Genomic DNA, 24,647 nt, shown 5'->3' on the forward strand with positions numbered 1-24,647 from the left:
GGACTTGGGCAGGTGCGAAGGGTGCGGCCACACCGGGGGGCCGCTAAATTTTTGGGGCCGCAAAAGGGAATAAAAATGTTTTGATTACATTTTGACTAAAATGCTTAAAATTCAGTCTAAGATAGAGAACCTCTAAGGTTGAGGGCATAGGCAGATAATCGGTTCTCTAGCCCTGAGAAACCCAAATCTTCGAGTGCATATTTGAGCAATGATCGAAAACCCGATTATTAAATTAATCCATCCGTGCATTAAACCTTAGGCTGGAGGAACAGCCAGAGGAAAGCTGCTCTCAGTGTGGCCTGAGTAAAAAAAAAAATTTCCCCCTTTTTTAGTTGTCTTTTAGGTAAGATAGATGGCATTCAAACTCAGGCGGAAATTGAATACACTGAATATAATCGAAAAAAGGGGTGTAATTCACAAACAATCTGGATTCAAACCTACAATCACCGACAAAATAGCGATTGGGGTAAGCAAGCATTCTACTATTGCCCAAAATGTACACCAGTCCAAATAGTAATTAAAAAGACCATAATATATGTGTGTGTGCACGCGATCGTGTACGCCATCTATACATCATTTAAAGAATTTCATCTTAAAAGACAAAACTAATCATCCCTGACCATGAATGATTGAGCATGTTACTACGCTGATCATCCCTGGATGATGGCAGCATGCTAAGGTTTAACAACGGATCAACAAACACTGTCTGTACATTCACGGAGATCGAATCATGCCGTCGAGATGACCAAATGACCTCACACCGTGGTCATTCTGGTGGCATTTAATGAGTGCAGTGAACGAATATTAAGAGTCGATGTGAGTTATTCGCTTTCTCCTAACGTCACTCTTCCTGCACTGGAGTATGGCGTAAGGTTTTGGAGACCATACCTATCTACAGAGGGACATAGACTTGGTTAGTTAGTTAGTAGACTTAGTTAGGAAGAGAAACTTCATTTCTTAGATATGTTCACATTAGAGGAGCCCAGATGTTGGGAGGAGGAGTGGGAATGTGATCGAAGTGTTCAGAATTTTCAACGGTATGGATAGGATTGACTACGAGTTATTAATACGACTGCTTCGATAAAGGAACATCAGTATCGATTGGCAAAGGACAACTCTAGGTTGTGGTGCAGTAGGGAGTTTTTCCTCCATAGGATTGTAAATAAATGGAATAGCTTTCATCCGGGGGTCGTGAATTTCAACACAATTGACACGCTTAAAAAAAAAGAAGTACGATAAAACATATTGGGATGAATCGAGAAGCTATCCATACTTAGAATAAGGCAACCATAATATTTTTTTATGGGTATCGTATTATATAGATTAATCATTAGTTTTTTCTTTCGTGATACAGTCGACGCTCGTTATAACGACCCCACATTATAGGGACCATTTCATTACAACGACTGGTAGGATAAGTCCCAAATGCTTTCATAGAACGACTATAATGTATGTTCTACTTTCGATATTACGATCCTACCAATATAATGTCTGTTTTCGACGAGACGAAGCTAACAGCTTGGGAGGTCGTTATATCGAGTATCAACTGTATATGCTTTTATATTAGGTTACTGTATTTTGGTTATACATATTTTACATCCATATTTTTCACGGGAATCTTTTTCCGGCTACCTCGTTGGGCAATTTGTCTGTTGTGGTCTTTGTGTTTGTATTTTATTCCATTCAAAATATTAAGTTGATTATGAATTTTATTGAATGTACATGAAAGCGAAATTTCTATCCATATAATATTGTTCTTTTAACAAGGCTCTAGCGTCCACAAAGATGAGAATCTTCAACACGAAGTGTCACTGAACATGCTCGACCTCCGACTCGACAGGACATCCACCGGTAGAAAAGCCAAATTCTCATACCCCGCTGAAGTCTCGCTACTGCTGGTGATACTCTCTGACCGTTGGTTGTTGTTGCTTTGCTCGAAATTCGACGGATTGTTGTCCCTTGGAGGGGACGATCTACCCTTGGCGATACTCTTGCTGGATTTATTGCTGTTGCTCCTGAAGAGTCCGCGAAGGCTGAATACCGAGGGTGTTGGCGAGATCCATCCTTTCTGGTTCTCGCCCGATTCTTTGGCTTCGATGCCTCCTTCTGGCATTATCCTCCTGCTGCTGACCGTCGACAACTCGCTGGAATCTTCCGAATCCTCCATGGACGACTCCGATTCTTGTTTCTGTAGATTCCGGTTCTTGTTCATGTCTATGGAAATGCCAGAGTCTTCGCTGCTATTGGCGTTTGGTGGTTTCGGCAAAATCTCAGCCGCCTCTACAGTTTCCTTGGGGTGGACAGTGTTCAGACGTTTCCGGTGCAATTCTCCCGAAGGTAAAAGACATCTTAGAGTCTTCAATATATCCATCGTTTCTTCGCATCTTTTGCCTTCAGTTGATTGGCTGTCCGTCCCGCCACGGACCTTTGACTGATCGCATGGGTTCTTGACTTTCTCTTTGGAACATTGGGGAAAGATTGAAATGGGTTCGATCGCGGTTGCGCTGAACGACCTCGGTTTTTGTGCGATCGGTTTTTCTATTATCTGTGGTTCGAACACGGAAGAGCTCCTCGCTGCTGTGTAGCCGATTCCAGTGTCCTTAATTTCTCGTTTTCTGCATTGTTCGGATCTCGTCGGGGAATTTTCAGCTACGTTTTTTGCACCCATCAACATTTTGATGCATTTGGAATCTTTGGGCACTGCCTGTCAAGAGAGAGAGAGAAAATTATACAAACTCTAATATTCTTCAATAAAAGTTTGCGAGCTTTTGAAATACAAAATACGTTAAAAACTTTAAAAGTTCGTAAAAAGAAGAGCAAATGATGTTTAAAAAAATTCATAACAGCTATATAATCGCATTTATCTCACTTATTCATGGTTACTCTAATATCTTACTCATGTATTATCTTATTTCTGCATAGCTTGCAATTGCATTTTCTCCTCTATTCTGCAATGTCAGCAGCAGCTTATTTTGTAATCTTCATCATTTTTATTAGCAAACAATAATAATGTATCAATCTTAGTTGAAATCGCACACAAATGCTGTAATCACAGTTCAGAAGCAGTTACATCTCATATTTTTGCATCTATCTCATTTATTCATGTTGCTCTTGTAATTTACTTTTGCGTTATCTTATTCCTACATAACTTGCAATTGTGTAGTCTTTCCATTTTCGCTATCAGCCATAAGGTTCTTTTTCGTATTCTTGGTTATTTTTTTGATGAACAAATAATGTATCAAATTTATGTGATAATAGCAACAATACCTGGTGCTGCCCGGGCTTTCTTCAATTACTGAGAGGATTGAAGAAGTGACAAACCATTTTGTAAAGGCATATACATGTCTGGAACGCATTGCTAGGAACCACGGTAACCCAAGTAAACGTTCCGAAAGTAGTGACTGTTGAGGCCCAAAAATCATTGTTGCCCGACAGTTTTTCGCCTATTTCGGGCATCTGCCCTGCTCTGACGAACTTTTAAAGTAGCCTATCATTCAAGTCGGGTCCCAATGCAAAATTTGGTTACGATCGATTTAAAATTGTAGATTTGTATAGAGAACATACACACACAGACGGAAAATCAATTGTTATATATATAGATGCAACTGCTGTAAATATCATACAGAAATGGTGTGATTCATGTCTTTACAAGTTTTACGTTAAATACAAATACAACGCCACAACAGGCAAAATGCCCAACGAGGTGGCTGAGAAAAAGATGCCCATAACAAATATGGATGTCATATATTTCAAAACGTACAGCAACCCAATTAAAAACACAATCACCAAAAATTATAAACAATATATAAACCCGGGTAGACTTCGTGTATCCCGGGACATACCAACGCTAACTGTGAATGGCACCACGATAACGGAAGATTATGAGAAAGCAAACGTTTTTGCGGACATATTTTCTGGTTCATATAATTTCAGTTGTTCCGGTTACGACTATCGTTATCAAGGCCTTATGAATGATCATCCCTTCTTTCGTGACATGTTCAGCACTCAGACGATAAAAGCCATTATTGCTTCTCTTCTCCGGGTCCTGACGGAATACCCAGTTGTTTCTACAAACGTCTTTCAGACCCGATATCTTCTCTGCTTAGCACCATCTTCACATCCTTCTATGACTACGGGTCTATTCCATGCTCTTGGAAATCTGCAGTTATTAGTCCAATTTATAAGAATAAAGGCTCCAGGGCAGATCCGAATAATTATCGCCCGATATCGTTAACCGATATATCCTGCAAAATTTTCGAGAGATGCATCGTCAATCATTTACTTCCATTTGCCGAATATATGGGCTTAATCCCCTCAGTTCAGTTTGGCTTCATTCCTGGCCGCTCCTTACCAGTGCAGCAGTTGATTTGTCATGATATATGGGAGAGTGCTATAGACTCTGGACAAGAGATTAATGTAATTTACGTCGATTTCCAAAAGGCATTTGATAAAGTAGACAGATTGCTACTACTGGGGAAGCTAGCTTGCATGGGGGTTCCGGATAAAGTTGTGAGGATAATTCAAGAACTGCTGTCAGACAGAGTTCATCAGGTTCGCGTAGCCAGCGTCATGTCTAGAGAATGTCAGGTGCCAAGCGGAGTTGTCCAGGGATCGGTGTTAGGCCCGATATTATTTACTTTGTACACTTACGATATTACTCAGGCTGTGTCACCCATCTCTCTATTGCAATTCGCTGATGACGTGAAGTTATTCTCTCCAGTGGAAAACACTAGGGGCTTAAGAATTGCATGCCAATAACTTTTCCAGTGGAGTTGTCAGTATAAGCTACCTATTTCATCATCAAAAAGTGGATCAATGCATTTAGGTAGACGCACCGATCCTGAATATTACCAACTAGGTAATGAAACGTTACAGCAATTGGATACATGCGTGGATTTAGGTATTGCAATGAGCCGCATTCTGGATTTCACTGATCATTATCATGGCATAGTCTGCAAAGCTAATAGAATTTCATATATGTTACGTACGGCATACCGTAAGTGTGATGCGCATACGTTGTCATATGCTTTCTGTGTGTACGTTCGCCCGACCCTGGAGTTCTGTTCGCAAGTATGGAGCCCTTACAAAATCAAGGACATACAGCTCCTCGAAAAGCCACAGAGGTCGTTTACTAAACGAATACCTGGCATGAGCGGTCTATCTTATTGCCAGAGACTTCAATTTCTGGGTTTACACTCACTGGAATGGCGTAGAATCGCTGCAGATCTGAAGATGTGCTACAAACTAGTCCACCAAATTGTTTATCTACCATCGAGAGAGCCTTTCTTTGAGATCATAGACAGGCGAGTTAACCTACGTAGACATCGCTTCCAAATAAGAATACCAATGGCTAGAAGGGATTGCTTTTTCCACGGATATAGATGCCGTGTGGCAAGAATATGGAACAGTCTTCCATCAGAACTTGTATGTGCCTCTTACGCTAGATTTGCTTCCAATATTGGGGATTTCGACCTGGCTCCGTATGCGAAGTGCTTCCCGTACTAACTATTATTATTTTTTTTTTTTTCTTCCAGTATAAGTGCATTTCATGCCTTCTGGGGTTATTGTAAATAAATAAAATACACATATTCCCGTACATATACACATATGCACACGTTCTTGAATATAATTATATAGCTGTTGCCAGTCTTACAGCATCTACACGCCCGAGTGGCAACACCGTGAAGGTTGCTGTCACGGTCCTGGGTTCGAACCCGAGGGAGGATATAAATGAGATATTTTTTGTAACGAACTTGAGGCGACCACCAATAGACCGCGCCTTCATTTCCAACACATGTCATTAATGGCAGTAAAATAGCGATGTATCCCAGCACCTCTTAGAGATAGAAAGCCTCCGCACGCTGCCCGTGACGTCAGTAAGTAGTCCATTTTCCCTCAGTTGTGTGGGAAAGAAATGATCGGGCTCAGAATTGGCGATTTTTCTATGCCCCACATCCAGTCACTCTATGCGGTATTTGTGAGCCAATCAGGAGGATTCTACGCAAAATAAGAAGGAACGAAATAGGATGCTTGTGTTTTGAAATGGCAAACTTGCTAGGTAGTCTGATGACGTTTATGGCATTCCGTGCGGAGGCCTTCTAGGTCTAGGAGTTGTTGCGTGGCCAGAGTTGGTGTTTGGTGAAGTAGCCTTACAGTATCTGTAAGTGCCGACTGAAACTGCTCACAAAAAATTTTGGCACCAACTCATCTTGTATTGATTAAATATCTCTGATTGGTGTGTTTCGATTGTGTAACATTTTATAATGTTTGGGTTTTTGGGTAGCATAACATCAGCTACTTTTTTTTCCTTTTTATGACTTTTATAATTCTTCGCACTATGCTGTTTTGTGTTTTATCTCGATGGTGGTAAAAGAAAAAAATTGTGGTTCGTGCTAATGGAGTAGGGAGAGGTCACACACACACAGATATACAGTATGGCGGAGGAAGAGGGGGGGGGGCAAAAATTCATGAAACATTTTAAACATCAATTAAGTTACATTTTTCATCCACCTTGTTTGTTTTTTTTTCTTTTTGAATAAGGAAAATAATTAGTTCAAAATGTTGATGATAGGCGGCGCAAACATTAAATATATGAAGTTCATGCAAATAATCAGGCTGCCGGCATCGAATAAAGAATTGCACGTGTGTCCCCATATTCTATACACCTTGCGTACTTCCATTCAATTTTTTGACGACATGATTTGTATAAATCTGTTTTGAATATCACACATCTCAGCATCATCTATCGGAAGGAAAGTACACGGATCGACCTTTGTGAAGGGAGAGCACAAATGTTTTCTCCTCGAGAAATTTTGAGTTACCACCCTTCAAAAGCATTTAAATTAACAGAAATTTTTTTGCGTAGCACATAAAAGGTATTTTCTTGCGATATTTCACTTTCTTCACCGAAATATTAATTTTTTTTCTTCTAATTTTTCGATGGCACGGGGGCCCTGAGTGCCCCCCCCCCTTCCCCCTCCGTGTGCGTCTCTGTCTATCGGGAGTCTTTGGAACTACAATAATTTTTTTTCAAAAAAAATCTAGTACACGCATCATGTACTAGATTTACATGTTACACACAATTTATTATTTTAGAGCAGGGGTTCTTAACCTTTTGTGTTCCACGGACCCCCTTTACAAAATAATATTCAGTACATAGCGATATAAAAACAATGAGTCAATTGTTTTCTCATTGAAGCTCGCGGACCTCTGTAACGGCCGTATTCACCAACACAGTTTAAACTGCAATCGCAGGTGAAAGGATTGAAGATCGAAAACGGATTGGTTGAATTGATTATTTTAACCAATCCGTGTCGATCGCTAATCCTTTAACCTGTAATTGTAGTTTAAACTCTGTCGGTGAATACGGCCATAAGGAGCAATTGTTAAGAACCCCTGCTTTAGAAAGAACATTGGCGAAACCCTTCACCTGAACTACGGTCTTCAATAACAGGGGTGTTTTTGGTTTCTTGACATCATGGCGAATGATTGGCTGAGCTGAATCGGCAACGTTGTTACTTTTGCTTGCTTTGTCCCGAGCTTCATTCTCCCTGATCAATATCCTTCCGAAGTAAAACAGAATTAATACAACGTGTAATCGATAGTTAAAGACATGGGAAAGTTCTTAAAAAGGAAAACATTTGATATACTACACACTAAAACAAACATAAAATATTCTGAAAATATGAAATTTCACTTATTCTCAATAGCTTATAATATCTTTCTTAATCCTACAATTTAGGACTGGTCCGATTAATTTGGTCTGTTAATCTATCATTTGAGTCGTTCAGTTGCAAAACTCGTTAAGAGCCAAAGAGATTTTTTTACAGAAAGTGAAATAGAAACTTTGGTAGCGTGTATTTGTCGAGCTGACTCCTTGAAATTTAAAATTTTAACGGTATGACACTAACATTTTAACAAGCGTCAACTTGAAAAGTACACTCTGAAAAAGTTTATTTTTCACTTTTTGTAAAAAAAAAACCTGGTTGGAGCTTAACGAGTTTTGCAACTCTCACAGTTGCTAATCGCAGTTAATAATTTCAGTTGAGTTAATCGACTGTATCGATTGAAACTTTTATCAAAAGTTTGTGAAGTAATTCAACTTGTTTAAAGAAAAACCATCTTTAGACGTCTTATAAATCGTGTTCTATACGGAACATTTCAGATAAGTGACTATATTAAAAAATATATGAATCAGTATTTTGATCAAATTCGAATCAACGGAAACTGATTATTTCACTTCCAAAGTGAGTTTGATGGGAATTTCAGAAAAGACAAGACCAAAAATTTATCGTCTCCATTATGAACAGTACATTTTTCGCATTCTTAGAAGCTCATCTCCTCTCGAGTACCATTCGAAAAGAGTTTTCAGGAAAATAAGCAAAACGGTATAATCGAAAGTAGTTTCGAAATCTCTGAACAACAACCAAAAATAACCATTTAAAAAAAAAACCAAGATCCAAGAGAAGAAATTACACGTTTTGGCAATTATTATGTTCAGAATATTAAATTGCTTGAAGCGCGCAGCCTTAATTTCTTAACCTATTCCTATATTTGTTTACATCTACCGAATAGGTGAGTGAAATAAATAAATGCTAAATAAATATTATTTTTATAGCATCTATTAATATTGTATGGTCACAAAAAATATTCGATTAAAATTCGATTAATCGATTAAAGTTTTCTTATTAACCACTTAAAAATTTTAATCGATTCCCAGCCCTACTACAATTGCGTTACCGAACAAAACATGTCTCCACGTGTCGAGTGATACTCACTTTGCTTTCTTTCGCAGTACTTTCTGAGCTTCGGGATAGTTTTTCAGAGCTTCCCATAGGTCATCTTTGCTCAGAACAAACAGGTTCGAAAATCCCTGGCTCCTTACATCGGCTGTCCGTCTACTGCAACCGGCAATTCCCAGGAGGCTACGCGCATTATTCAGAGAATCAGAATCACATCTTTTTTGATACAAAGTTTAAATTACAAAGAGAGCTTACAGTATTACACATTATTCGGAGAAACCTAGAAGTGAAGTGAGTATGTGTCCGGTGCTCTTACTTGCCGTATGTTCAGTAAGAACTGCCATCTACCTTTAATTTGATAGAAAGAAATTTTTTCATCATTCCTAATGAGTAGGGTGGCCATGACCGTATGATCCGCATTTCCCGAAATTTTCCCATATTTTACCGTAATTTTGGCCTTCATATTTTTCCTTAAATACTTTGAAAATTCCTGTTTTTTTTTAGTATTTCATTGAAAGACGACTTGCATTATTATTCTTTGCTGCAAATCAAGAATTAACATTATTTTCCAACTTATTAATTATATAATGATAATTATGACAACAAATATGAATATTAATCTTGCATATTTGTCACGTTAATTTTTTTTCTCCTGTAAAATTCATTTCAATTCACTGCGATTTACAGTAGCGCTTCATTACCCGCCATTGGCGATTTTTCGTTGATTTTAACAACGAGATTGGCTACTTTTCTCTCCTTTGGCATTAATTTTGGCGGCAGCTGGTGATTTCTTGTATATTTTTCGAGGAAGTATGGGTCACACAGAAAAAGGTATATTTTGTTTTTTACTCACCTGATTTCACCAAAGACGCTACCTTCAGATAGTGTCGCAAGAACCATGTCCCCATTTTCACTGTCAATCACTTGGACAAGTCCTTTGTTTACTATGTACATCTCTTTTCCAACTTCACCCTGTAAACCCAGAAAAAAGTTATCACCATCTTTAATTGACAAAGGTTAAGTAAGAAAAGATTATCGATTCCAGACTAAAGTCAAGAAAACCATCGACGTTTTCACCTAATTACCATTAATTATTGATACTTTGCTTGATCATTAGATATCCCCAAGTTGATAATATTTTTCGAGCTATTATATTATACTGCACATATATCCCAAAATATCCTGTTTACAATCTAAAAGACATAACTAAATATGGACATTTTCTTAAAAAATTAAGTTTTTTGTGGTGCTAAATTGCATAGTGACCTTTCGACAGATGTAATCTCCTGGCAGGAATAGCACCGGCTTCAATTGTAGCACCAAATCTCTGAGTAATGCTTTGTCACAATCCTAAAAATGGACAGTATATGAATGAATGAATGAATGAATGAATAAATGAATGAGTCAAAAAAAAACATGATAATTAGGATTATTATGATAATCATCTCAGTGAAAGTTGAAAAAAAAACTTTTTCATAAGGTAAACGTCCTATAAATATACGGACTGATTCAATTTGCAGATATTTTTAGAAATAAGTGCATCTACACCAGTTTTCTTCAACCTTTTCACATTAGCGGACCGGTGAAAACAGTGAAGCAATTTGGCGGACCGACAGGAAAAACGAGATATGATTTTGCGGACTGGAAAAAAAAAATAAATGGAAAGAACAATTTTGGTGTGGGCCGGCACAAAATAGATAAACAGGAGGAATAATTTGCGAACCGGCAAAACATTTCAATGAATAGGGAAATTAATTTGCGTTCCAGAGAGCAAAGGAAAAAGAATAGCGGGAATCATTTGTGGACCGGCAAAATATAAACAAATAGGGAAAATAATTTGCGGACCAGCAAAAATTTAAATAAATGGGGAAAACAATTTGTGGACCGGTAAAAATTTTAGTAAAGGGGGGGGGGGGTGTAGACTGGCGAAAGAAGAAAAAAATAACAGGAATATAATTTGCGGACCGGCAAAGGAAAAAAAAGGGAGAATAACTTGAAAACGGGCTAAAGATAAATGAATGGGAGAAAAAACTTGCTGACCACACTAAAAATAAGTAAACGGGAAAAAGTAATTTACAGACCGGTCGACGGCAAAAACAGAAACGAAAACAAATTTGGACACATACACACACACACAGCATATTATTATATTTAATTCTAAAATCATGTAGCGGCTACATAGATTGGGCGAAATGTTTTGCGGACCGGCAGAAATGGTCCGTGGACCAGAACCCCGATCTATACCATTTTTTACTTATGCCCCTGCAACGCACTTCTCCCATAGAGTTTGTGTATTCCAGCAGCATACAAATTTATAATTTGAAAATTTCACCTTCCAGATACCCTACTCAAAGCAATTAGGGGATACGTATTATATTTGTTTGAATTTATTAAACATATTTATTGAATTTATTGAATTTATTTATTTGAATTTATTGAATTTATTTATTTGAATTTATTGAATTTATTTATTTGAATTTATTTATTTGAATTTATTTATTTGAATTTATTTATTTGAATTTATTGAATTTATTTATTTGAATTTATTGAATTTATTTATTTATTAAATTTATTTATTTATTTGAATTTATTGAATTTATTTATTTGAATTTATTGAATTTATTTATTTGAATTTATTGAATTTATTTATTTGAATTTATTGAATTTATTTATTTGAATTTATTGAATTTATTTATTTGAATTTATTGAATTTATTTATTTATTAAATTTATTTATTTATTTGAATTTATTTATTTATTAAATTTATTTATTTATTTGAATTTATTGAATTTATTTATTTATTTGAATTTATTGAATTTATTTATTTATTTGAATTTATTGAATTTATTTATTTGAATTTATTGAATTTATTTATTTGAATTTATTGAATTTATTTATTTGAATTTATTGAATTTATTTATTTATTAAATTTATTTATTAAATTTATTTATTTATTTGAATTTATTTATTTGAATTTATTTATTGAATTTATTTATTTATTTGAATTTATTTATTTGAATTTATTTATTTGAATTTATTTATTGAATTTATTTGAATTTATTTATTGAATTTATTTATTGAATTTATTTATTGAATTTATTTGAATTTATTTATTTGAATTTATTTATTTGAATTTATTGAATTTATTTATTTGAATTTATTGAATTTATTTATTTGAATTTATTGAATTTATTGAATTTATTTATTTAAATTTAATTAAATTTTAGTTTATGATTAACTATTGTAACACAAGATTGTGAATAGTACCCAACAATGTTCTTTGTCAATATTTTATCAAATAAAATGTTCAAAAATCACAGTTAAATAAAAACTACATTTCTCCTAATTATTTCGAGCAGTGTACGCTCAATACAAAAGGTGAAAAGTATCTAAAAAATTATACTTGAGTTATTTGGGCCACATTTTACTAGATTTTCCCTCTGCATACATGCTCTCTGGAGTTTCTAATGATGCATATACAAATCAATTATATTTTAAGTTTTTTTAAATTAAAATAATATTTATCTTCTCAGGACTCACCTTGAACAGCTGTACTTTCACCAGTGTGTTATAATGAACGTTGATGGCGACGTCTGTTTTCATTTTCCGAGGCAGCGAGTCCAGAATTCCACTCTCATCTAAGAAAAAGTGCATCGAATAAATAAAAATGGCAATAAATGCCGATTATAATTAAAGAATCTCTGAAATGAATAAATTTCTCATCAATATACGGTTCAACTTCACGGTCATATTCAAAGATCCGGTACGTCGGTAAATGATGAAAAATTATCATCGTCTTAGGCCGGGATTACATTATAAAAGTTTCATAAAAGAACTTTTATAAAACTTTTATAGTTTCAGAATTCTTGAAAAATTCTGAAAAAAACTTGAAAAATTCCAACCAATAAGGTTACCCATTGCATTTGCTCGAATCTATCCGTTCACTTTATTGGTTCCATTTTTCAAGTTTTATAAATGAACATTTATGAAAGTTTTATAAAAGTTCGTTTATAAAACTTGAAAAATGCAACCAATAGGCGGATCAGTTAAGTTCGCTCGAATGTAACAGATGTGTTTATTGGTTACATTTTTCAAATTTTATAAAAGTTTTATATCAAAGTTTTCTTAAACGAAATTCTTGAATAAAATAATTTTTTCTCATATACAATTAAAAAAAATCCTCTTTTACGGACAATCGCGGGACAAAAAAAAAATTTCTGTAAAAAGGGGTGACAGTATCAGAAGCAGTTCCTGTTTAAATTGTATTACATAGAATAACAATAACAGAAATATGGTTCTTCATTTGTACATGAATGAAATTCTGACAATATGAGATGCGTTTAAAAGTCATGAAAATACATAATTATTGCGTAGACACGAAATTAGAATTACAAAAGAAATATTATACAAAGTTTATATGCTGAATTAGCATCTTTTGGAAAAACTGATCGATCGATGTTTGGTGGGTTTTGCTGCGTATTTCGATACGCTCAAAATGTATTTCAAGCTGTGATATTAAATACCACTTTCCGTCATTACGTTTAAAGGAAAATTTATTTAATCAATGTATTGAATTCACTTGCAACAGCACAAATTTTACATTCGAGACATCAACTTTTCTCTCAGTGATACATAGAACACATAGTCATATTGAACACCGTGAGAAAATATACGAGCACAACCAGAAACACGTGATTTCAGATACTAAACAGACATCACAGTTGAACATTGAAGGACCGGACACACCCCCGCTGCCCATCTCAGAGAGAGATATCGAAGCGTAGACATCAGAGCTGCAAAACATTAACGTAGTCACACAATTTCATTCAAAAGTAGAAAAACTTAAAAAAGTTGATTAAATAATTAGAACTTCTACTGCCATCTAGTGAGCATATTTCGAACCAAAATAGCAATTATTGGCGTCCGGGGTGGGGGTTTAGTCCAATGCAATGAATGATGAAAATCGTGTCCGTGACCGTATTTGAGGGTCACCGTTATACCTGGGTTCGAAATACGTTATTTAAATAGTCATTTCGCGCGAGAAATTTTTATTCGGTCGTAAATTATATTATTCCATATTTCTCACTAATAAAGTGTTGCTGTTGTGAATGAAAGCCGCTGTGGTGGCCGAGTGGTCATAGTGACGGACTCGCATCGCGAGGATCCCCACAGTGATTCGAACCCCACAGTGGTGGTCGGCTGAAGTTGGCTTTCTGTGGTTCCCAACTTCAAGGCGCGAATGCGAGCCAATCACCCCGTTAAAAAGTCTCGCCACAGAGAACAACAGGCCCTCACGTTACAAATATTCAATCATTACACTTCGCTCCCAATTTTCAGTATAGATGGCAGCACTGAAATATCAGACGCAACACTAGCTACACACTCAGACTGTTCCAGACTCTGCCACGAAGCTGGGCTGGGAGAGATCTCGGCAACGGGATAAGTCCGGTGGCAGAAACCCTGGCGTTCATTCATTCATGTTGTGAATGAAAACCAGGGGTGAGACCGCATCTGAGGAGGAGTTGACCGTTAAAAGGGGTTTTACTGTGTAAGCTTATTATGTACTTAGAATACGCATGGATATTTTACTTTGAATTACAAAATTTTTCGGGTGACACGAGGATTCTTTATATTTTTAGGAGTCGTATACATGAAATAGTAAAAAAAAACCGTGTGCGCAAATTTCAAATTTATGAACATGCTCTGAAAAGTCATTTGCAAAAAAAAAAACTCCATGTTTTTAAACGCAATATTTATCGAAATATTAAAGATGAAAAACTACTGTTTTGGCAACTCAGCCTCTGTGCATTGGCAAGTTTATTAATTATTTACTTTTTAAAAAGTTTTTTACACTTTGAATTTAATTTACGTTTTTGCAATTTGCGAATCGCCCCCTCAATCATTAGCGACAAATGCCTAGGACTCCAAAGTCGAGTCTCTGAATGAATATAAAATTTAAGAATATATGGAATTTTCGGCAAATAAATTTTCAGAGCAGGTTTTACATTTCGTTATGCAGAAGTTTTAGCACGCGGGGACTGTATAAAAAGTTAATTTCTTTCTTTTATTTATGTATAGGTCTACTATCTATCGTAAAATTACGTCATTTTAAGAAATCAAGTCATTCAGGGGCGTAGCGCGGGGGGGGGGGACTTCGGGCTCTGGTCCCCCACCGAAATATGAGAAAATGACCGAAAAAAGGGAAAAAGATGACCAAATCTGTTGTTCTATCACTTTGGTTTCCCCCCCCCCCCGAACGAAATTTCTGACTACGCCCCTGATGTAATTTGAAAGATTTTGTAATCGAAAGTATTATTCTAAAGTCAACGGTTGCAGAGATAATGCTGTGGACACGCAATACAAATTACCCTGTAAAGCCGGGTTTTCCTAGGAGCAGGTTTCTACAGCGCGTGCAGCGTGAAAACACTGATTGGTCAAAATACCTGAAAAAAAAAACCCTGAATTTCAGGTTTTCAATCAATCAGCGTTTTCGCGCTGCACACGACGCAGAAATTCTACTCCAGGGAAAACCCGGCTTTATACAGAATAGTGTCATAATTATCGAGATTCAACTTACTGAGTGTCTTCTGCTGTTCCCAAGTATGGTTCAGCCACAGCCTGACCCTCCTTTGAAGATCATCCGGCAGGTTCAGATTCCTCATGTACATCACGGTTTGGTCCATCAGCTGTCGATATTGGGTTTTGCTCTGCGTCGCTGTTGCCACAATGTCCCTGATCTGATTTTGAACGACAAATGTGTGAGCTTGACTTCAACTTGTAAAACAATTTTAGCTGATGGTCATTATCATATACAGTCAAACTGGGTTATACCTGGTAGTGCGGGGCTGATTCTCATAGAGAATAATGCGAATGAACCTTGCATACGACGTCTGTGAAAACGCGATGACCGGATATAACGATAACTTTTTCGTCGGTTTTGCTTTCGTTTCTATAACGTTTTGGAAGATACTTAATGCATAATCTTTACTAGAATCGGGGGATAAAGGTAATTTGCATGACTTATAAATTATGTTATAATGTGAATATGACTATAAATGTTCACCTCACATATTTACCATGTTCCTTTTTTTTCCCCGTGAAATACATTTTGGTATACTTGCTACGACACCGTATTTTTTGACAAAGCTTTAGGTTATTTTGCCGACTATTGGTAGCCTTTCTGGTGACAATCGGTGTCCCGTATTTCTGATCCACTATTTCTTGTATTTTTCTCGCCTAATATGGTCACCGCTGATCTTAATGGAATAGCAGTGCCATGCACAGTATTTGGTAGCATCAATTTATATTTTAAGGAAATTAAGTTCTCTTTAAAAACGTCAACCTCGGTTATAACGACAAAATTTCATAGCATCTTCAATGTCGTTTTAACTGAGTCTGACCGTATTCTTTGTACGGAAACGGTGCAATAACCGAAGTGTGTTTTGCTACTCACCTGGCCGATAAGGAACGCGAATATGAAGACACCCATCAACCAAGAGATTGTCATGAAAACGTACTCGTACTCGTTCTCCGGTTTCGGATTTTTGCCGATAGAGGTCGCGGTTTTCGTAGCGAAGTAGAAGCAGCGGATGTACCTATCGGAAAATAATTACGGAATTCCAAAATGGCACCGGATTCATCGCCTCATTAAAATCTAAGTACTACAGTACCATTAAAACAAATGAAAACAACATACGCATTTCCTTCTCCTTGGAAAACCCAACCGTTCGATCCAATGCCTTCCCATGTTGACATGGCATAATAGGCGCAGGCATTCAAGTGGATCAGGTACATCATATACAGCAATGTTCGGATGATCCTGTGGGTTTCAAAAATGGATAAGTCTCAATTTAATAACCAAAGTGGGTGGTGGTGGGGGGGGGCTGGGTAACAGAAGACCCTGAAAGTGTTAGATGGCCAAGGCAACCCCTCACTCAACAGAAGTGGGGCTCGGTTCGATAGGGGGGGGGGGGTTCCGATGATTTGCTGACTTTTGATGACAAGTGGGAGGGGGGTTTGGATAATGCTTACGTCATCGACCACTCTTTATGAAAATATGAGTTAGGATTCAGAGGGGCAGAGCTGATGACGAAATTTTGCTGACAAGAGGGGCGAGGGGGTCAGCGTTTTGCTGACATTTGCTGACAAGGGGGGTGGGGGTGTCAAAAATGGCTAAAAATTTGTTTACGTAATACTTGAACGGCCCCTTAGCAGCGTCAGGGGCGTCTTGATGATTTCGGGGTGCTAAAAATGCTTAAGGGTCACTTTTAGAACATGTATTATATACTTTGCGGGTGGGGGGGGGGGAGAATCGTCTTCTGAAATGTGATACATTATTATTGCTGAATGTATTGGAATGTTAAAAAAAATATTCACACAAAAAATATGAACCCACAAGTAAATGTAAATTAGCACAGAAATTATTAAAAATTTTGAATTGATAAAAACTTAGATTTGAAAAAAAAAAAATTTAATAGATGGAAGAAATAATTCCACCACCTATTCAAATTCAGAATTAATGAATTAAATAATTTCAAATTTGATGAAAGAAATAATTTCGGAATTGATGAATCGCCTTCAATGATGACTGTTTGCCCGGACAATTACCGGTAGGTACTGTATAGCTCAATATGAATACGTACCTTATAACGTATGGGGTTTTGGCCACGGCATCTACCCTGTGGAAGAACTCCCAAAACGTCTGCGTCTGAGAGTGAAAGAAGAAACTGTACATTAGTACGAATCAAAACAGTATAATAATTATTCAATTTGAATTAGTTTAGAAAGTATCAAATGATCGCCAAAAGGATCAATATATTGACGACATAAGATAATTCCGTCCTGCTTTCGTCAACGTGAAATATGGTAATCTGTAATTTATCCATGTTTTGTGAGTAGGAAACCTGGTAACCCTATGCTACGAGTAGATGAATATACTCTTATTTATGTATGTATGCAAATACAATAATTACTTTGAGTAGTCTGGGAATGCGGAAGAGTGGATTCACTCCATACAGGAAGTACAGCAAATCTAACGGCAGTAACGAAAGGACGTCCATCTAGGGAATCGAAAAATCAAAATTTGCATTAATTTGAAACGTTAACACATGAAAACCAAGGTACAGTGAAACATGTCTGACGAGGAAACAGTCCCAAGGTGTCGTCCTCAAAATATGGTGAACAAATTTATTAGTACATTTATCTCTCACCCGGAAACACACAAAAACAAATATGTAAGCTGCGGAGTGCAATTATCAAAGCCGCAAAAAAAAAAAATTATAACGGCTACTTATCGCCTCTCGCGCTTCTTGGCGAATTATCTATTAAAAAACTTGTTTTCACTTCCTTTTCCTTTATTTCCTCCAAGTTTTATGTTCTAGAAACGAATTATTTCCCTTTTTCTTTCTTTTTCTGTGCTGTACCCGATCATGCGTTTTTTTTGAATGATGTCACTCCAACACAGTGGTTCTTAAACGTTTTTTAAACCCCGCAATCCCAGTGCAATGCGACTTGCCTTCACATACTCCTATGTATAATAATGAGTTTTCTATCTATTAGAAAATTTAGTTTTTCTGCAATTAATTACATTAATTTCCGATTAATTAATTTCTATAAACATTTTACTTATTATTCAAAGCCGTTTCTTTGGCTTTTTCTTTTAAATATGAAAATTAATTCAAACTAAACCAAAAAAAAAATCACTTTTTTTAACATTTTTCGAAATTTGGGAAAAAAGGTTCAATGAATAGTTTTTCATTTATCGATTCCAGCTAGACGCGGATCCAGGACGATGTGTCGCGAGGTATCCCGTATTTTACGGGACAAACAAATTTTCCCATACTATCTCTTCGGCGGTGAATGAAGTGGAGGCAGGCATCTTCAGCTGCGAATGAAGCGTATGCAAACGGATCCAGGTAACACCTTCTATAGCAGAAAGCCTCTGCGTGAAGCTCGTGACGTCACTGAATTCGTCGATTTCACCTATAGTTATTGAAGCATACTGCAAAATAAATAAATAAATAAATATTTCCCATTCGTCGACCTGCAATATCCAATGGCTACAGGTGAAATAGACGACTTCAGTGACGCCAAAGCTTCGCGCGGAGGCTTTCTGCCATAGAAGGTGTTGATCCAGGGCGATTTGTCGGAGAAGAGACTAACAGGTGGATTCACATCTACAGACACTCACCGTGTCGCGTCAGACACGGCGAACATTCTTTAACATAAAAAATGTCTGTCTGCGCCTGCTGCAGCCACGGTACGATAGGTATTTTCGTTGGCCTTATGTTAAAGAATGTTTAGAATGTTTGCTGTGTCTGTGTTACACGGCACGGTGAGTGTCTGTAGATGTGAATCCAGTCTTATTGTGTAGGTGCATTAAATCACCCCATATTTTACGGGACAGCCAAATTGACCCCATATTAGTCGTCTCTTGGGGGAAGGGAGCAATCGCCTCTCTCTGGATCGGCTCTTAATTACAGCCGGAACAACAATATAAAAGTGTTTGTTTTAACACTTGATTAAATTTTGTGACGTTTTTCTTTAGTCATACTCACGACAGTGAGTATCAAATCTAAGCGTAGCATGCTAACAACACAAGGTTACATTTTGGGTATTAATAGTATTTTCTTTTTAATCGAAACAGAAAAACACGTACGATTGCCAAATCGAAAAAAGAAACTTTAGCATTTTTGACATAGACATATTTTCTGCAAACGAAATCTGAGAAATAAGATGCCAAAAAATGTCAGTATGATTCATATTTCTTGAAAAACAGAAAAATTCAATTGCTTTATAATAATTTAAATTTTCCTGAATAATTAGTGAACGTGTAATTTTTTCCCCCCATCTTGTACGCCCAAAAATGCTCTCCCTCACCCACTGGTTAAGAACCAATGCTCCGGGGTTGCGGCGTTCTTGGCCTTTTTTGGCATTCAAAATATTTATATTTATATTTTTCTTTTTGAGTGACTCATAACAATCCCGCCGGATTTTTTTAGATTTTTATGCGCGTTTTAATGAGTAGAATCAGTGATAATTTCTTCCACGACGTTTTGAACGTCACCTTGGGACCCTTTCCTTGTAAGTTGGACACCTAAAGTTCCATTAAAAGCTGTCCAAGTTAGGGAGGTGTCCAAATTGACAGGTTCTTTTTACTATACTAAAGTAAGCTCTGGGTCAGTATGTGTGCAGAGGATGATTTAAATTCTTCAAATAAAACTCACCTTGAACATGATTTTCCTGAAATAGTTTTTCCTTGTTTTTTCCGGATCATCCTAAATTAGAAGAGAGTTAGTTCTATACCGCTTAATAGTTTATATTGAAAAGGAATTAATGACAAAAATATTAATTAGAAGTAATTGGCGTTTGTAATTTTGTACCATGCGTACTCTTCCCCCCGGCAGCATGCATGCTCGTTTTAATGTTCGGTATGCGTTGATTTTTCTTGTTGTCGCATTTCTCTTGCGGTCAGGAAGCGATCCTTGACAGAAGCGGATTTATGGTTTTGCGGGCTGTTCGCTACAAAGTTTTTTGCCACCCTAGGCAAAAGCTTGTTTAGCTCCCCCACCCCGCGCCTCTGCCTCTAAGTCACTCTTTTGGTCACACGCATGCTCACACATTTTTCAGGACACTCACTGACCTGATTCCTCACTCTTTAGGTCACTCCTTTGGTCATTCACATACAAATACAAATACAAATACAAATACAACGCCACAACAGGCAAAATGCCCAACGAGGTGGCTGATAAAAAGATGCCCATAAAAATATGGTTGTCATATGTTTCAAAAATACAGCAACCCAATTAAAAATGCAATTAACACAAATTACAAACAATATATACACATGATAAAATATTATACGATGCCCATAAAGATTACTTATGGTTGTCTTATTCTAAGAATGGATAGCTTCTCGATTTACCCCAACATGTTTATCGTATTTCTTTTTAAACGTGTCAATTGTGTTACAATTTACTACCTCCGGGGGTAAGCTATTCCATTTATTAACAACCCTATTGGAGAAAAATTCCCTGCGACACCATAACCTTGCATTGTCCCTCACCAATCGATACTGGTGTCCCCTTGTAAAAGCAGTCGATTGGCGGTGTACTAAAAGTTCATGGTCCATCCTATCCATCCCATTGAAAATTTTGAACACTTCGATCATATCTCCTCGACACCTGCGTTCATCCAATGTAAACATATTCAAAAAATGAAGTCTTTCTTCATAACTCAAGCCCTGTGTGCCAATAAGGACACGCGTAGCTCTTCTCTGCACCCCTTCAACCAAGTCTATGTCCCTCTGTAGGTATGGTCTCCAAAACCTTACAGCATACTCCAGTCCAGGACGAACTAAGCCTCGAAAAAGAGGAAGAATGACTTTAGGAGAACGCGAAGAGACCTTTTTGAAAATGAGACCAAGCATTCTATTCGCTTTTTTGACAACCGCTGAACAATGTTCAGAAAACTTAAGTCGCTCGTCAATGAGAATTCCCAAATCGGTGACTCTAGTTGCATCCGGGATAGTGACAATGCTTGCACACTGTTTTGGTCACTGACATGCTTGAAAACTATTTCGGTCACTCACATGCTTTCACACGCTTAGGTCACTTTACATGCTTAAACACACCGTTGATCACTCTTCTGGTCTCTCACCGTCTTGTTCCTCAATCTCCAAGTCACTCTTTTGATCCCTCCCATGCTCTCACACTCTCCAGGCTCTAGGTCACTCTTCTCTTTTAATCACTCATTGATCGAGTTCCTCGCTTTCTAGACAGAACATAACTTTACAAGTTTTGCCGCCTTTGTAAATCCTACTAATTTTGCTTAACCGTTCATTCCTGAACTTTGCTGCCCTGGGCTAGGCCACTTACTCCCCACACCTGTCTCTCCTTTGGTCACTCACATACTTGCAAATTTTCTAGGTCACTCTTTTGGTCGTTCACTGACCTGCTTTCTCACTCGCTAGATCACTCCTTTGGTAATTCCCATGCTTGCATACTTTCTAGGTCACGTTCACGCTTATGGTCACTCACACAGGTCTAGTTTCTCGCTCTATAGATCACTCCTTCAGTCATTCATATGCTTGTACACGTTCTACGTCACTCGTTTGGTCGCTCACCGTCTTTGGTCATTCACTCTTTTGGTCTGTCACCTTCCTTGTCACTCACTCACTCTCAAGACATATTTTCAGCGATAGTTGGCATCTTTACTTGCTTTTCACCATTTTTCTTTTTTATCATAATTCGCAACTTCGCTTGCTTTACACAATTTTTTTTGGCTGTACTTGGCATTTGACAATTGCTTTGGCGATAATTGTTGATAATCCGTATGGATCCCGATTTCCCGTATTTTCATAAAGGAAATATGATCAAGCGCAGGTATTTATTGTGTTGCGTGTATGAATACGTTTCTACCGGAACACCTTAAGCGGGCCGGATGGACTCTCTTGGCTGGCCGCATTTGGCCCGCGGGCTGGGGGGTTGTTGTGCACCCGTGATCAACATTATTCTCTATGGGAATCAGCGTGAACAGCCAAATATTGACGTTACAACCGAGGTCGTTGTAATCGAGTTATTAGACTGCGTGTACAAGTGTGAAATGTCAAACTTAAAATTTGCATCGAATTTTCTCATTAGAAACGCTTTTGAAATTGATAAAGCCTGAATATACGAAATTAAACGAGCGGTTGTAAAATACTGGAACTTAATTGGTCGAGCCCTCAGTTACGTCACGTGAAAGATTTCCATATTTGGTAGTAAAAGTTTATGAATGAACAGTGCAAAGTTGTGAATGAATGACATCAGAGGCAAACTTCCATATATAGATATCACCTTCATTTGACCTTTATTGTTTACATCCGTATAGTACTACGTTTGCTAGTAGTAGTACTACGGTAGAGGTCATTGACCAATCAACGTCTTTCATCGTTCATTCATAAAAAATATTCAGGAATTCATTCATTAATGAATGGCGGGATTTTCCCCGCGCTTTTTTCGTTGCCTAGGTGACAGAATAAGAACTTGATCAAATATATAAACACCGTGCCAACATCGTCTATAGCAGAAAGCCTCCGCGCGAAGCTTGTGACGTCATTGAAGAAGTTATTTCACCTACGTCATTGGACGTACTACAAAAAAAAGGTAAAGATATCGCATATGACCTGCTATTTCCAATGAATACAGGTGAAACAACTTCTTCATTGATGTCACGAGCTTCCGGCGGAGGCTTTCTGCTACAGATGGTATTGGTTGTGCTCGGTTTGAAAAAAAAGAAAAAGTACAATATGCTACGACTGTTTTCTGGCCGCTCAAAGTTAAGATTTCTTAATTCTAGACCAGGGCCGCAATTAGATACTTAGTCGGCAAGAGGAAGCGCGCATTTTGCCCCTCCCCACCCCATATAATGTAGAAGAAGCAGCTAAATGGTAAAGCCGCTGTGGTGGTCGAGTGGTCATAGTGACGGACTCGCATCGCGAGGAACCGGGCTCGAGCCCCACCGGCGCCACAGTGGCGGTCTGCTGAAGTTGGTTTTCTGTGGTTTCCAACTTCAAGGAGCGAATGCGAGCCGATCTCCCCGTTAAAAAGTCTCGCCACAGAGAGCAACAGACCTACAACGTTACAAATATTCAATCATTACACTTCACTCACAATTTGAAGTATAGATGGCAGCACTGAAATATCAAACACAACACTAGCTACACACTCAGACTGTTAGGTGTACTCACTTTGTCCCAGACTCTGCCACGAAGCTGGACTGTAAGAGATCTCGGCAACGGGATAAGTCCGGTGGCAGAGCCCCTGGTGTTCATTCATTCAGCTAAATGGTAAATTCTTCTCCCCTACGGTCCAGGGTGCTGGACCGTAGGGCTAGACCCGCCTGCTCCCTACTAGTTGCGACTCTGTTCTAATTAAATAGCATACAATCAATATTGGTTTCCTGTTTATCATCAGCAGGTCTATGAACTCACTTATTGCTGGTGCGCAAATTATCCCCGCCCCTCTTCACCCCCCCCCCCTTTCAACCGATTCGCCAAATTTTTCACCTGTTTCAACCGTTCTGCAGGTTTAGAGAAGTTGAAGAACACTGTTCTGATCAGCCAATCCGCATAAGAGCTAATCGAGAAACGGATGGTCTGAAACTTCTCAGCAAGGAAACTAAACTTGCAGTGAAGTTCATCAAAGGGTTGTACCGAGAAACTATCCAATGTTCACGCGATAAATGTCTGGTGTTCGTCACACCACGGTCATTTTATGCACAAGAGAGATATTTAGGCCAGGTTCTACGGCGCACATGCTCAACCCACGGTCTTCGGAGTAATCTGATGTGGTCCGCGACCTAGAACCTGATTTTGTAAAAATGAGCCAAGCGGCACATTCCCAAAGGACTTCAGTGACCCGCTGCACATTGACAGATCACTTGAAGGGCCTGGAACGCTGTTCCGGGTAGCTGAAGTAACCCGCGTCACATTCTCACTTCAATTAAGTGGTCTACGGCATATTTACAAATCGAGTGACCTGGGGCACATTTAGAATTACTTTAAATGACCTGGGGGAGCTGTCGAACTTCTATCGTCATCACTAAAGTGACCCGCGCCACTTTTCCACTTCAATTCAGTGGTTTCTTGGTGCATTCCCATATCATTTAAGTGGCCTGGGCGTTATTCCAAATCACTTAAGTGGACGGTGGCAAATTCTAACTTCAATTAAGTTGACCTTGGCGCATTCTTATTTCAATTAAGTTGACCTTGGCGCATTCTTATTTCAATTAAGTGAACCCTGGTAATTTCTCAACTGTAGATCAAGGCCGCAGTAAATCACTTAAAGGGGCTCGGGACACGTTTTCAAACCAATGAAATGACCGGCATTTTTCAAAAGGTTGAACACCCCTTGATCTATGATTTCA

The 24,647-nt window shown here is 37.8% G+C and overlaps 1 protein-coding gene across 1 annotated transcript in view; it reads right to left on the minus strand.

The window, feature by feature from the left end:
* Positions 1-1,696: 1,696 nt before the first annotated feature.
* CngB (Cyclic nucleotide-gated ion channel subunit B) overlaps positions 1,697-24,647 on the minus strand; it is a 32,277-nt gene continuing 9,326 nt past the window's right edge. Inside the window, exons 6-17 of the mRNA XM_089250994.1 lie at positions 19,967-20,017; positions 17,714-17,800; positions 17,384-17,448; positions 16,438-16,560; positions 16,195-16,336; positions 15,319-15,478; positions 12,282-12,379; positions 10,008-10,091; positions 9,595-9,713; positions 8,778-8,924; positions 7,430-7,562; positions 1,697-2,704 (exon numbers count right to left, since the gene is read on the minus strand). Of these exons, the coding sequence (XP_089107120.1) occupies positions 1,796-2,704; positions 7,430-7,562; positions 8,778-8,924; positions 9,595-9,713; positions 10,008-10,091; positions 12,282-12,379; positions 15,319-15,478; positions 16,195-16,336; positions 16,438-16,560; positions 17,384-17,448; positions 17,714-17,800; positions 19,967-20,017 (2,118 nt within the window). The 3' untranslated portion in view covers positions 1,697-1,795. The remainder of the gene's footprint in view (positions 2,705-7,429; positions 7,563-8,777; positions 8,925-9,594; positions 9,714-10,007; positions 10,092-12,281; positions 12,380-15,318; positions 15,479-16,194; positions 16,337-16,437; positions 16,561-17,383; positions 17,449-17,713; positions 17,801-19,966; positions 20,018-24,647) is intronic.

This window comes from Pholcus phalangioides, unplaced genomic scaffold (assembly GCF_987345545.1).
Source record: "Pholcus phalangioides strain wild (caught in Gottingen) unplaced genomic scaffold, Ppha-v1.0 ptg000024l_1, whole genome shotgun sequence".
In the NCBI taxonomy this organism is placed as follows: domain Eukaryota; kingdom Metazoa; phylum Arthropoda; class Arachnida; order Araneae; family Pholcidae; genus Pholcus; species Pholcus phalangioides.